General features: G+C 44.4%; 1 protein-coding gene across 1 annotated transcript; it reads left to right on the top strand.

The window, feature by feature from the left end:
- Positions 1–562: 562 nt before the first annotated feature.
- On the top strand, positions 563–2,111 carry LOC119315257 (peroxidase P7-like). Its single transcript, XM_037589924.1, has 3 exons — positions 563–915; positions 994–1,188; positions 1,291–2,111. The coding sequence occupies exons 1-3, from the start codon at positions 673–675 to the stop codon at positions 1,840–1,842; spliced, it is 990 nt and encodes a 329-aa protein (XP_037445821.1). The 5' UTR covers positions 563–672; the 3' UTR covers positions 1,843–2,111.
- Positions 2,112–14,945: the final 12,834 nt, after the last annotated feature.

Here is a 14,945-nt window from a genome sequence, read left to right on the forward strand (position 1 = left end):
ATGTCGACCGAACCCCACCATACCATTACCACGGGCAGCGCCGGCAGCCACCAGCACGCGCCCGCACGCCCCTGCCGTCCCGGTATGCCCTGGCCCAAATGGCTCACCACCAGAAAGAACCAACCGAGGCGTTGGGTGGATCACAATCCATGTATGGTCGGTGCGGTGCGTTGCCACTCTCGCTCGTTCATCCTCGGCACACGCGGCGGTCGCCGGCATTTTTCAAGGAAACATTTGATTTGGACCTCGACCACCCAGCCGACTCCGATTCAACCAGAGCTGTACCTGCAATCATGCCCTGCGGAACACACACCGTCCACCTTTTAGACTCTACTAGTGGACTATGGATGGGAGAATATGGGATCGTAAACTGTGCGTTTGCTTCCAGCAACGTCCAGCCTACCCACATGAAGGCGGACGCTGACCCTGGACCGGACCCAACCCCGCCCCGAGGGAGCCCGGCCAGAGTCCGTCCCGCGCAGCACGCCCGGCTGGACCCGACCCAACCCAACCCGCCGCCGCACCGAGCAACCGAGCCACAATAATTGGTTGCCGCCAAGCAAGCGCCACTAGCCACGGCAGTTTCTGTCACCGCTTCCGAGTCTGCGCTAGTGCGGTCGGGTCTACCTTCCTCCGATCGGGTGGCTCTGGACTGTGGTCGCCAAGCCAGCCATGGCCGCCTTCCCCTCCGTGTCCGCGGCGAGGACGAGGCCGAGACCCATCCTCCTCCTGGTCCTGGCCGCGTCGGTGGTGCTCGCGCGCGGCGCCCGCGCGCAGCTCTCCGCGGGGTTCTACTCGGCGAGCTGCCCCACCGTGCACGGCGCCGTGCGCCAGGTCATGTCGCAGGCCGTCCTGAACGACACCCGCACCGGCGCCGCCATCCTCCGCCTCTTCTTCCACGACTGCTTCGTCAACGTACGCGTCTCCAGCACGTTCGTGTCCGTGTGAATCAGATCCCTCTGACTGAATTGGTTTGCATGATGGCTCTTCCAGGGCTGCGACGCCTCGCTGCTGCTCGACGACACGGCCACCACGCCCGGCGAGAAGAGCTCCGGCCCCAACGCCGGCGGCTCCACCTTCGGCTTCGACGTCATCGACAACATCAAGACGCAGGTCGAGGCCGCCTGCCCCGGGATCGTCTCCTGCGCCGACATCCTCGCCCTCGCCGCGCGCGACAGCGTCAACCTGGTCAGCCCCTCTCTCTCCACCCCACGCTCGCGCCATAGCAATTCTTCCCCAACGTGCCGGCCATGAATGAAACACTCGTCGTGCGTGCGTGCGTGCATTCAGCTGGGCGGGCCGAGCTGGGCGGTGCCCCTGGGGCGGCGCGACGCGACGGCCCCGGACCCGGACGGGGCGAGGACGCTGCCGGGCCCGGACCTGGACCTCGCCGCGCTCGTCTCCGCCTTCGCCGCCAGGGGGCTCACGTCGCGCGACCTGGCCGCGCTCTCGGGCGCGCACACGGTCGGCATGGCGCGCTGCGTGCAGTTCCGCACCCACGTCTACTGCGACGCCAACGTGAGCCCGGCCTTCGCGTCGCAGCAGCGGCAGCTCTGCCCGGCCTCCGGCGGCGACGCCAGCCTCGCGCCGCTCGACCCGCTCACCCCCAACGAGTTCGACAACGGATACTACCGGAACCTCATGTCCGGCGCCGGGCTGCTGCGCTCCGACCAGGAGCTCTTCAACAACGGGGCCGTGGACTCCCTGGTGCGCCTCTACAGCGCCAACCCCACCGCCTTCTCGGCCGACTTCGCCGCCTCCATGATCAACCTCGGCAACGTCAGCCCGCTCACGGGGGCCAGCGGGGAGATCAGGCTGGATTGCAGGAAAGTCAATTCTTGATTTACATACATACATACACTAGTAGTATACATATTGGAAGGAGTAACATGTTTTACTAATTCGTTGATGAAATCGACGAAGCATGACACTGCATCGGAATAGAAATGCGTCAAGCAATTAGTGAGTTGATTGATTCATTGATTGATTTTCTTTCTTTCATGATGATGATGAAGTTGTAGAGCTTTACTATTTTAGGAAGATATCTGACGTAACCATTATCTATATGATCCAAACTACTCTATATATATATGAAATGCACATTGCAGATTTGGTGCTGTAGTGCTACTTTAGTAGCGATCAGTAGCGTGGAAAACTTGAATCTAACAGCAGATCCATAGCCATTTCAAATGTCCAATCAGTGTGGGTGACATTATTTACTCGGACGCTTGTTCGATGGCAGGGTTGGGCCAGCTCAACCGACTACGAAATAATTGTGCGTTCATACTTCATAGTACTCGACAAAAGCGTCGTTACATATAAATAGCTGGAAAATTGCTGAGCGCGCATGTGCCTCTCTGATCAGTTGGTGGCGATCCCGTCAAGGAATATTGCGCTGTGTTCCTAGCGCTAAAAAATGGTTGATGGGCGGATAGGGCAGCGGGGGAGGGACGAAAAGGCATGTCGAGACCCTCGATCGAGATGTGGTTCGTGGAATGGCCCTGAACCGTCTCGAAAGGGACTTTTCACCCGACCAATGCGGCCGGATTGTCTCTAGTTCTAGCCGTGCTAGGAGCAACGCTGCTGATCCATCGATCCAAAAATATCTCCTCCCCCAAGAGAGGGGAAAGGGAAGACCTATGTGAAGACTTGGTGTTGATCATGCACATAACGGTGAAGATAAGGAGGTGTTGTAGCGCATTACTAGTATTTGTGTTCTTGTGGACACCATTTTGCTCATTAGTTGGTCCAGTTTGCCACTTGTTAAAGTTTGGAATGGGAGGTCACTCAGCACTCAGGATATTTTCCTTACTACGGTCACAGGGGGGGTCTCCCCCCTGCGTGCATTCCTCAAAGGTCACAAAGCTCAAGTCTCTACTAGTCTCTACTAATATTAAAGGAGAGTCGGTACCCGAAAAAAACCGAGTTGGTAGGTTCGCGTCATCTTCTTTTCGGGTTTTTCTTCCCATGTCCGCATCCTCGTTTGGTTTTCCGTAGACTTTTTATTAGTAATCTCAAATGATGTCGCATAGAAAAAAAAACTAGTGTATATAGAGTACGTTGAAATAATCTTTGAACGAAATCGATACTTTTCTTTCCTTTTCCTATCATTCCCTTGAAACACTAACAACATTCATTAATTTATGAAACGTCCATAGGGGAAAAAGCACTACGATGTCTCTATTGTGACACTCGTAATTGGTATGAAATCGCTAAAAAATGTTTTCACGTTGCAATGCATGGGTAATTAGTTAGCTTACATAGAGTTGAAGGAGTGGGAAGGTGAGCATTAGCTAGCTTACATAGAGTTGAAGAAGTGGGAAGGTGAGGTCGGGGGCGGAGCCAAGGTTTGAGCATGGAGGGCCGAGCCTAGTTGATAAGATTTTTTTCCCAGCGTAGACTATCATGATATTATAACAAACATTGTTTTATAAAAATATACTTGTTGTGTCAATTTGAATTGGATATATGGAAAATAAATATGTCAGTAATGTTGTGAGAATAAAACTTAGCTGTTAATTATCATGCAATGTCGAAGCAAGTTGCATTCCATTTTGCTTTGAATTAATCTCGACGGTGTTTACTGGCGCTTTTCTCTTCATAACTGCAAGATTTTCATTTATATATATATATAGTGTTACTATTCATCACCCAGGGGGTAGAATAAGTTATTTTTCACCCAAGATAATTTTACGATCATTTCATAATTAAATTACGTTTATATTTGAAATAGTTACATTCCTATTGATTCACTACGTAAAATTTGGCATAAGAAAATAAAAATATAGGTCATAAAATAAGAAAATTTGCAATTTATGTGTATTTATACAACACAAAAAAACACATAGTTCAGATTTTTTTTTATTACCAATAAAATAATATACAACGTTTATTTGGAAAAAATGTTATCGTGATTTCAAAATAGTGTTCAAAACATGTATTTAAAAAAAGTACATGTTCAAAACACATATTAAAAAAAAGGTACATGTTCAAAACATGTATTTTTAAAAAGTACATTATATATTAGAAAAATGCCAATATGCATCATAAAAATGTTTCACATGTGCCCTAAAACTGTATATTGTGTACCGAGAAAAAAGTAGACATGCCTTGGAAAAATATAACTGGTTAAAAGTTACAAAGAAAAAAACAAAGAAAACTAATGTACAACAAAAAAATAAAGAAAACCAAAAAAATGAGAAAACAAAGAAAACCAATGGGAAATGAAAAAAAAACCATAGAAAACCGACGAAAAAACAAATAAAACCAAAGAGAAACAAAAAGATAAAACCCATAGAAAACCTGACCTGAACGAACCTGCAGCTCGTAGCGAACAATTTGCGCTATTGGGTCGGCCCTCTAGATGTCACACTAGACCATGAAGGCGCGTGTTGCCGCGCCCGTTTATCCTCTAGAAAAATATAAACATTTGATAAAATTTTAATGATTTAAATTACAATGTTTCATTATAGGTGCTGAACATAACTGTCGACCATTGATTAGAACTGATCAACTAATCACGAATCCTCTGCTCATGTTTGTCTTATATTACAATCATCGGAATGGTCAAGAAATAGACATAACAAAAAATGTAGTGCAACATTTTATCTTCACCTTGTTTACTCTGGCACATAATTGAACTTTCTGAGAGTTCTTCGGTGGAATATCTCAATAGAATTAGTTATCTTAGATAAAATGGGCATGCTGGAGCCAGGCACAAATGGTATTCAAAATCAGGATCCTTACCAACATTCCAAGCTTCGAATACAAATTTTGACTTAAAAAATAATTTAATGAATTGTATATAACCTTCCCGCAAAAAAAAAGAATTGTATATAACCATGAACAAGTCTAGAAAGAAAGATATGTCCTGTATAACATCTCTGTAGCAAGTGCCACCACAAATTAGTTTTCAGGATGCTTTTAAATGCTAGTTTCCTGAACTTCCTTGTGCGCATCTTCTGCAGTTGATATGCATGTACGTAAAATATATGCTATGCTAAGTAGGTATGATTAGGATAACCTAAGGTAAGTAACTGATTTGCATGCTTACAAATTGCTTGGGTAACATGCAACAACGCCTACAAAGATTCGTGCTGCTGAAACTGCCTTGCTTTGCCAGTGTCCTCAGAGATTCAAGTATAATCTATCTTTACATACATCTATTAGAAGAGAAAGATGAAGGTATAGCTCAAAAGAAAGCCCTATCTCCTTAACATGAACCACATTGCTACATCAATTGTTTGGTTACAAATACTTTAGGCGTCATTACTGTAATTTTCACTTATTGACAGAAAATGTCCCCCATGCGTAATAAGCTGTGAACTGAAAATATCAGGTCAGAACTTCCTATAATTCAATGAGTACAAATTTGTTTACTTAATATCTGGGGAAACCTGTAACAAACAACTGGACATAAGCAGAGTGGGAGTGGAGAAATAAAATCACCAAAGGAAAGAGCTCACCTGGCCTTGGGATTGTTTGCGCCGTGTTGATCAATGAGCAGCAGCGCTCCTCTTACCCCTGAGAGGTTGCTGTCCTCTTTCTCCTAGAGCTGCTGGCGGCAAGGTGACACTCAAGATGATGGCATAAAGGCACCCACATACACGCGTGGCCTTAATCCTTCAGTTGCTCATTCGTCACTGGTGGCGCGTGCTCTGGCCTGCAGCCACCATGGAAGAACTCTGCTGGCCACGACATGGGAAAAAAGAAACCCGTCGTGGGGGCCTGCGGAGGAAGAGTAGAAGGCGCGTACAGGGCATCAATGCCGAGGCAGACAAGAAGTAGAAGCTCGTTGCCTAGACAGAAGACGGCGGCGCGCCGAGGAGGAGGGGACACCTCGAGGACAGGTTTGAGACGTGGCCTGTTAGAGGGACCTCGTGGGCTTTCTACCAAATGGCCCTATTAGGGATAATTAGTGTAACTCGTTCCCTGGAGCAGCAGCCCAGAAAACGGTGCTTTCAGTAGTCCGCGTTCACGACTGAGACGAACAAATCTCGTGCGTAGATGAGAGTGATCGGACGGCTTAGAGCGTCAAAACGCTGTGGGGGCTCGTAGCTAGTTGAGTTATATTGTTTAGTAATGTAGGCGATTCATTTAGAGAGCAAGTAGTTAACAAGCGCTTTTTTGAAAGTTTCACAACGATCAGCGTCACTTGGCGCGCTCTCAGCCGTCCCGTCATCTGTCGTGCTCTGGACGCTCCTTTTTGGATTTTATTTTTTTATTTTTTCGCACGCGTTTTTGGCTTTTTAAACGGTTTTTCCTGAATTTTTTCGACGTTTCGGTTTTTCACCGGTCTTCCTTAACTTTTGGACACAAAAAATTTGCGCGAAAAAACACGTTTTTTTCCTTTCGCGAGAGGCACGTTTTGCTTCCGCGAGAGGCACGGTTTTGCTTTTGCGAGAACCGTGCCTCTCGAAAACAAAAAAAAAACACATTTTCTGTTTTTTCCTTTCCGCGAGAGGCACGTTTGTGCTTTCGTGAGAGGTACGGCTGTGCCTCCTCGAAAACGAAAAAAAACACATTTTCTGTTTTTTTGGTAAGAGGCACGGTTTTTTTCGTGAGAGGTTGGGTGTGCTTTCGCGAGAGGCACGGACGTGCCTCTTTCGGAAAAGGAAAAACCAGTGCTCCCGGTTTGGTTTCTTCGTCTGGTTTAGTTTATTCTTTCGTGAAAAAAAATTTGTCAAAACCTATCAATAAGTGATCTAGTTTTGAAAATCTCGACGCGAGGAATCTAAAGGTAAAAACAGTTCAAGATTTAGACACACGGTTTAAAAGATAAAACATTTTAAATAAACAAAACTACGAAAAAAAGAAAACTTTGTGACAAATGGCGTATAAGGTGGGTGTAATCTTTGCAATAAGTACTCTTAACTAGTGATTTCGATTCACTTCAGGAATGTGTAAGAGCGAGATTTTAGGCTGTTTTCGATTGTCTCGTGGTAGTGGGTTGTAATTTTTCATCGCTCATGGGCCGCATAGACAAGTTGTTCTTTTTTTTATCCTTTTTTCAAGCACTCCGCTTTTCTGCGAATCAAGAGCTTAGAGCATCTCTAGCAGACCCCGCAAAAAGCCCGGACCCGCAAAATAATTGTCAAAATGCGGATCGGCACGAAAAATCCCGCCTGAACAAACCAAAAGCGGCCGGCCCACAAAAAAATTGAAAGGCGCGGCAAAAACTTGACCACAACCCGCGAATACGCGGGTTTGCCCCCCTCCCCGGCCCGTCGGTGCCCTGCATATAGCGGGAGCGGTTGATAGGGAGGACATTTCAGCCCACGCTTTTCCCAACCAACCACCTCCCCTCTCCCCCTCGCCCCACCATCGCGCCGCCGCCCAAGATTCCGGCGAGAGTAGCCGGCGGGAGCACGCCGAAAGGCCGCCACACGCACAAGGTTGTCCTACGTCGGCGGGCCGAAAATTTGCGAATTTGCGACCCTTCATCGCAGGCGACCAGATTTGGCTTTTCCGGCCGCCGGTGGCTGTGCCAAGCGATGGAATGGTCGGGGGCATCTCGCGCAGCCCCGGTAAGGTCGTATCGTTGCATGCAGGTACGGGTTCGTCCTCCCGCCACCGCCGACGGTTTGCGGGCATGAATTCGGCCGGTCGTGCACCGGGCTCGGCGTTGACGCAGCGGCTCTATGGCTCGCCGATGTCGCTCGTACTGTGCGACGACTGCACGCGGACAATGTTGCGGCTAACTTTGGGCACGCCGAAGCATCCCGGATGGGTGTTCTTCAAATGTGAAAACGACAAGGTACAGGCTGTTTTCATTCGGCTCATTTTGATAGCTCATTCTTTGGTTCAATTGCGGTAGCTCATTTCGAACATCATCTTGTGTGTAGGAAGATGGATGCTCATTTTGGTTTTGGGAAGGCGAATACATTGATTTATTGATAGAAAAAAACTTAATAGACGTTCGTGCACTCCTTAGTAGAATCGAAGGCAGTGATGCGGCTGCATGTGCAAAAGACGCTCCAAGATTGCACATATCGCATGAACAAAACGAATCCAAAAACATATCGATACTTGTTGAAGAAAGAGGGGATGCCTTCCGGGGCATCCCCAAGCTTAGATGCTTGAGTCTCCTTAAATATTTACTTGGGGTGCCTCGGGCATCCCCAACCTTGAGCTCTTGCCTCTCTTCCTTTTTCTCACATTGAGACCTTCTCGATCATCGAACACTTCATCCACACAAAACTTTAACAGAAAACTCGGTAAGATCCATTAGTATAATAAAGCAAATCACTACTCTAAGTACTGTTGCAAACCAATTCATATTTTTTTTGGCATTGTGTCTACTGTAGTATAACTTTTTCATGGCTTAATCCACTGATATAAATCGATAGTTTCATCAAAACGAGCAAACTATGCATCAAAAACAGAATCTGTCTAAAACAGAACAGTCTGTAATAATCTGAACATTAACCATACTTCTTATACTTGAAAATTCTACCAAAATTAGGAAAAATAAACAATTTGCATAGAAATACAGTGCAAAAGGAATCAGAACCATTTGACGTTCCAGTAAAAAATGTAAAATCACGCACTACAGCCAAAGTTTCTGTCCTGCACAGTACAAACCAACAAGCATTGTAAACATCCTAAATGCAAACCTTGGCACATTATTTTTATAATACAATGCAATTGTACAAGGGGATAATTATTTTTATTAAAAAGTTTCTGTAATCAAGATTCACAAAGTTTCCGTGAGCATGAACAAAGTTCAAGGCTAGCTCCCACTTCAACAATGCTTGTCTTTCTCATTTTCGCTTTTCTTTTTGAAAAAGTTTTGGGTTGCCCTCTTTATTTTTTTGTTTTTAAACTTTATAAAAGCACTCAACAGAAATAAATGACTCTCTAAAACTTCCAGGTTGTCTCCCTGGCAGCGCTTTCTTTAAAGCCATTAAGCTAGGCATATAGTGCTCAAGTAGTGAATCCACCCGGATCCCAAGGTATGTCTAAGCCAATTTTAATTAACATTGATTTGTAATTTAGTGGTGAGCACAAAGTAAAATATACAATGCAACAACAAAGTCTAACTCTCTTCCTATGCATCGGCATGTCATAAAAGAACAATTCATGCACACATAGTAAATGCCAATGCATAGTATAAACAGTTTCTTGCAATTTTATCGTGTGGGAAACATAGAGAGGTGGAGATATAGTTCCTCTCCAATAATAATTGCAAGTAGGAGCAGCAAGCACATGCATATTATATCTATCAAAATCATCATGTGTAATAGTAAAACGCAACCCATCAATATAATCCTTAATAAGTGCAGACTTCTCCGATATAGTGTAGTTGGAAGAATTCAAAAAGATAATAGGACTATCATGCGTGGGTGCAGTAGCAACAATTTCATGTTTAACATAAGGAACTATAGCAAGTTCATCTCCATAAGCCTAATTCATATTGGCATCTTGGCCACAAGCATAGCAAGCATCATCAAAAAGGAATATTTCAAAAGAATCAACGGGATCATAGCAATTATCATAGCGTTCATCCTTCGGTAAGCATGAAGGGAAATTAAACAATGTATTAGTTGAAGATACTCTCATTAGAAGGTGGGCACGGGTGATCAATCCGCTCTTCCTCCTTTTGTTCTTCGCTCTCCTCCTCATCTTTTTCATCCAATGAGCTCACAGTTTCATCAATTTCTTCTTCCATAGACTCCTGCAAAATATTAGTCTCTTCTTGGACAACGGAGACTTTCTCAATAAATGCATCAATATCAGAATTGAATTCATAATTGGCATAGCAATATTTAAGGATAGCTAAAATTTTCAGGTCTATAAACAGCATCATAAAGATTTTCAAACTCTTTGAACATAGATTCAATTTCATAAGCACCCCAAAAAAGCAACAAATTCTTCTATTTGTTCCACATCATAGTAGTCATATATACCTCTAGCATAAGAAGCCAAAGTTTCATTATCATTAAATTCACATGAAAAGGGAAGGTGTGGAGCCTTCATCCTAGAGCAACAAGTATAATCATATCTCAAGCATAGTTGCCTAGCATACCAATACAACATATAAATTTGATCCCATAATAGTTTCCCTTTTTGAGTCAAGCGATAATCCCTAAAGTATTCATGTTGATCCAACGTGTCTCCCATTACCAAATTGAATGGGGTTTTCTCTGGATTATCAAAGTAGTACATAATATCTGTCACATAACGAGCATCGAGGGTTTTAGGAGGTTCCTCATCTCCATGAGCAGCAAGTACACCTAATTTTTTTGGTATTTTGTGTTCCATATCCATAACTAAAGATAAAGAACAACTAAGAACAACAAATAAAAATTACTTACTGATAAAGCAAACAAGCACACACGAGAATATTCACCCCATGCTATTGCTCCCCGGCAACGACGCCAGAAAAAGGTCTTGATAACCCACAAGTATAGGGGATCAAATGTAGCCTCTTTCGATAAGTAAGAGTGTCGAACCCAACGAAGAGCTAAAGGTAGAACAAATATACCCTCAAGTTCTATCGACCACCGATACAACTCTACGCACGCTTGACGTTCGCTTTACCTAGAACAAATATGAAACTAGAAGTACTTTGTAGGTGTTTTTGGATAGGTTTGCAAGATAATAAAGATTACGTAAATAAAAAGTAGGGGCTGTTTATGTAAAGACACAACTAAGTTAGTTTTAGTAAAGAGCTTTTTGTTACGAGAAAGTTATTTGTCCCTAGGCAATCGATAACTAGACTGGTAATCATTATTGCAATTTTATTTGAGGGAGAGGCATAAGCTAACATACTTTATCTACTTGGATCATATGCACTTATGATTGGAACTCTAGCAAGCATCCGCAACTACTAAAGATCATTAAGGTAAAACCCAACCATAGCATTAAAGCATCAAGTCCTCTTTATCCCATACGCAACAACCCCCTTACTCGGGTTTGTGTTTCAGTCACTCACGCAACCCACTATAAGCAAATCATGAACGTATTGCAACACCCTACAGCGGGGATCCCTCACGCTTGCGCGACACGGAGAGCACCATAGGACAACACCAATAATAAAACATGCAACTCAAACCAATCTTGATCATCAAATAGCCCATAGGACAAAACAGATCTACTCAAACATCATAGGATAGCCATACATCATTGGGAAATAATATATAGCGTTGAGCACCATGTTTAAGTAGAGATTACAACGGGTAAAAGAGGGGTTACACCGCTGCATAGAGGTGGGAAGAGTTGGTGATGATGGCGGTGAAGTTGTTGGTGAAGATTGCGGTGATGATGATGGCCCCCGGTGGCACTCCGGCACCACCGGAAGCGAGGGGGAGAGAGCCCCCCTCCTTCTTATTCTTCCTTGACCTCCTCCCTAGATGGGAGAAGGGTTTCCCCTCTGGTCCTTGGCCTCCATGGCATGGGAGGGGCGAGAGCCCCTCTGAGATTGGATCTGTCTCTCTGTCTCTCTCTGTTTCTGCGTTCTCAGATTCTTCCCTTTCACCATTTCTTATATTCCCGGACATCCGTAACTCCGGTTGGGCTAAAATTTTAACACGATCTCTATCCGGATATTAGCTTTCTTGCAGCGAAAGAAGGGCATCAACCGCCTTACGGGGTGGCCACGAGGGTCAGGGGCGCGCCCAGGGGGTGGGGCGCGCCCCCCTGCCTCGTGCCTCCCTCGGGCACCGTCTCGCGTGGATTTTTCTTCCCAAAAATCATATATATTCCAAAAAAATCTCTGTCAGTTTTTATGCCGTTTGGACTCCGTTTGATATGGATATTCTATGAAACAAAAAACATGCAACAAACAGGAACTGGCACTGGGCACTGGATCAATATGTTAGTCCCAAAAATAGTATAAAAAGTTGCCAAAAGTATATGAAAGTTGTAAAATATTGGCATGGAACAATCAAAAATTATAGATACGACGGAGACGTATCAATGCACAGGAAGAGCAGTTGAATATACAAACATTGTCGACAAAAGCAATGAGAAATACAAAAAAAGGACGACATGATATAATTCACATATATGACGCTTGGCTAAACAGCATGTCATTGCATAATACACATATATAATGCCTTGCAACAAGCTAGCATTGCATAATTCACATCTATAATGTCTTGCAACAAGATGGCATTGCATAATTCACATATATGGTAATTATACACTAAACATGTGGCATTCACACAAAGCATGTCTAAACTAAGCAAATGACGTAGCAATGCAAGATACCATACACACGATATGAGCAACATAACCCTACCAAGTTAGAGCATGCACCTCGGGGGGGGATAGGACTGGTCATCTGTCTCTGAATCCTCCCTTGAGGAGCTATCTGTAACCAGCAAGACATGCGCTTCGTCAGATAGCATTGTCTGCTCTAAAGACCTTGTTTCCACTTCAGATTTTTCCATGACCGTGCCGAATGGCTGATGTACAGGAAGAGTAATTGAATGTACTAAAATTATTAACAAATTTAACATGTAATAAAAAATGATGTCATGATATAATTCACATATAAGATGACTGGCTAACCAGGGTGGCATTGCAAAATTCACATATATGATGCCTGGCTAAACAAGATGGCATTGCATGATTCACATATACGATAAAGAAACTAGACAGATGGCATTGACACAAAGCATGTCTAAACTAAGCAGATGGCATCTTTGATGTATACAGTAAGCAATGCAAGGCACCATATGCATGATATTACCAACATCAGCATGCCAAGTTAGAGCAAAGACCTCATGGGGTAAATAGGAGTGGTCTTCTGCTTCTGAATCCCCCTCAGAACAGTTATCTTCCTCTTGATTACGATCCGAAATGGGTAGAGGGGAGGCTGCCTTTGCGCCCACCATGGAGCAACGTCTGCATGAAATTTTATTGCCACGCAAGGATCATCTCTTTTGCTCTACATGTTCAGTTCCATTGTGTACAATAACTGACATGCATAGGAATAAAACATAGTGAGATTATGTAAGGAGTGCATGCACAAATCCAGAGTGATGGTAGCAAACTATTGATAGACTCAAAACCAATGATACCAGGCAGATAATAGCTTTAGTTAAAAAATATAGATAATGACTCCTTTAATGTTTGTTTGCACCCAACATTAAACTCATTGTAGACACCCGAGATTAACCAGATAGTAGATAGATAGTACTGATTGCTGCCCCAATATGTACCCCACAACCATCTAAAAACTCATGTTTCAGCATAAGTTTGGACCCGACTCGGAGTCTAATAGGTGAACACGATGATAAAGTAGCATGTCATCATATTAAGCAAAGCATAACATAAGCAGACACGGAAGAGTGCGACCTCTCTTGCGGACCCGTGTAGTCCTCAAGGTGATCTGCTTAGTTGATGATGACAATGCAGTTGTCATGGCTGCCGGCGGCGGGGAAGAAGATCTGAGGCGGCGAAAGATAGTGTGGAGAGCGGATCCCTGCTGTGGTGAACCCTTCCGTCATTGGAGCAGCTGAGCTGGGGTGGAACACAGCACCGCAGGAGCAGGACAAACCACACAAGGTTTTCTTTGACACATATCTGTAACAGAAGTAATTGTGTAAGGGCTTGTTTGAATTTGAGGATTCTAACAATGCAGGGATAGGAAATAGACAGGAATAGGATAGGAATGCACGTGCAAAACAGAGAATTTAAAAACACAGGATTTCTGCTAATCTGGGTGTTTGGTTCACAAGAATTGGAAGAACACAGGATGCAAAGAAGCATGGTGAGATTAAGTCAAACCACAAGAAAATGTACGGTTATAATGCTATTATGCTACTATCTCTTAGTCTTGTGCTTCATGAATAGGAATTTGAAAAGGAGGACAAGTGGAAATTAAAATTCCTACGGTTTTTATTTCAAGGAGACACTAAAGGAACAAATCCTACAGTTTTCCTTTGCTCCATTCCTTTGCACCAAATTCATGAAAAGTAGTACCATAGGAAACTTTCCAATTCCTATGTTTTTCATTCACTTTTCCTTTCAAGCACTTGTGATTCTAGTAGGCAGGCTTGAGCAAGGAAAAGCCTACACTAAAAAATGTTTTTGTGCTACTTCTATTACTTTGGACCCAGGCCACTGCCCTACTAGCTCAGCTCCCAGGGCCATCGATAAATGCACAATTCAAACACATAGAGATAAATAATGATGGCGTTCAAGAGAGTCCATCACAGATAGCTAAGTTGCCTTGTACCTCACTGCTTGTCATATAGTAGGATAAAATAATCATATTTCCCATTACTCTGTGTGTTCAGTGGACAATATATATAACATGTAGAGTAAAAAAGAGATGCAACAAGTGTACAACCTCTTTGGCGAAGCCATGTCGATCTCAGCGTGATTGGGTTGGCCGGTGAGGATGCTCCGCCTGACTTGGCTGTCGGAGGAGGGGAAGAAGATCTTAGGCGTCTGGAGATGGAGCCCGAGGTACTGCTCCGCTGTGATGGAGGGTTTTGTCGTTGGAGCAGCTCCAGTGAGTTGTACGATGCCGAGGCTGAAGCAGGACAAGAGAGACAATGTTAACCTGAGTGGAATTCTAATAGCATCTCCAATAGATGATGTAAAATACATAACCACAAAGTGCTAGATGTAAAATACATCAGTCGCTCATCTCTCAACTTAACTGTCGAAACTGAATTTAACTGTTGAAACTAAACTTAACTGTCGAAACTGAATTTTGCTATCGAAACTGAATTTTATTGTCGAAACTGAATGCACTAGAGGTGAGGCTACATGTCAGTAAGTGACTTTTTCATCTCTGGTCAGTCGATTTTGCAGCCGTTTGATACAAAATCAAGGGCCTGCAGTTCATCTTCAACCTCCACCCCCCTGAACCGCCAGCCACCACCGTCCAAACAGCCGCCTCCCGACACCCGCGCCCGGCGGTGCGCCGCCCCGCCCGCCCCGAAAACACTCCCCACCGCCGGTCCGCCACCGCCCCGGCCATCCCT

The sequence above is a fragment of the Triticum dicoccoides genome, chromosome 6A (assembly GCF_002162155.2).
Source record: "Triticum dicoccoides isolate Atlit2015 ecotype Zavitan chromosome 6A, WEW_v2.0, whole genome shotgun sequence".
Taxonomy (NCBI): Eukaryota; Viridiplantae; Streptophyta; class Magnoliopsida; order Poales; family Poaceae; genus Triticum; species Triticum dicoccoides.

Bases quoted from the DNA above. Each gene is read 5' to 3' on its own strand.
- LOC119315257 (XM_037589924.1), top strand. From the start codon at position 673: ATGGCCGCCTTCCCCTCCGTGTCCGCGGCGAGGACGAGGCCGAGACCC. The intron at 916-993 runs GTACGCGTCTCC...TGGCTCTTCCAG, and splicing joins TCCACGACTGCTTCGTCAAC to GGCTGCGACGCCTCGCTGCT. The intron at 1,189-1,290 runs GTCAGCCCCTCT...GCGTGCATTCAG, and splicing joins CGCGCGACAGCGTCAACCTG to CTGGGCGGGCCGAGCTGGGC.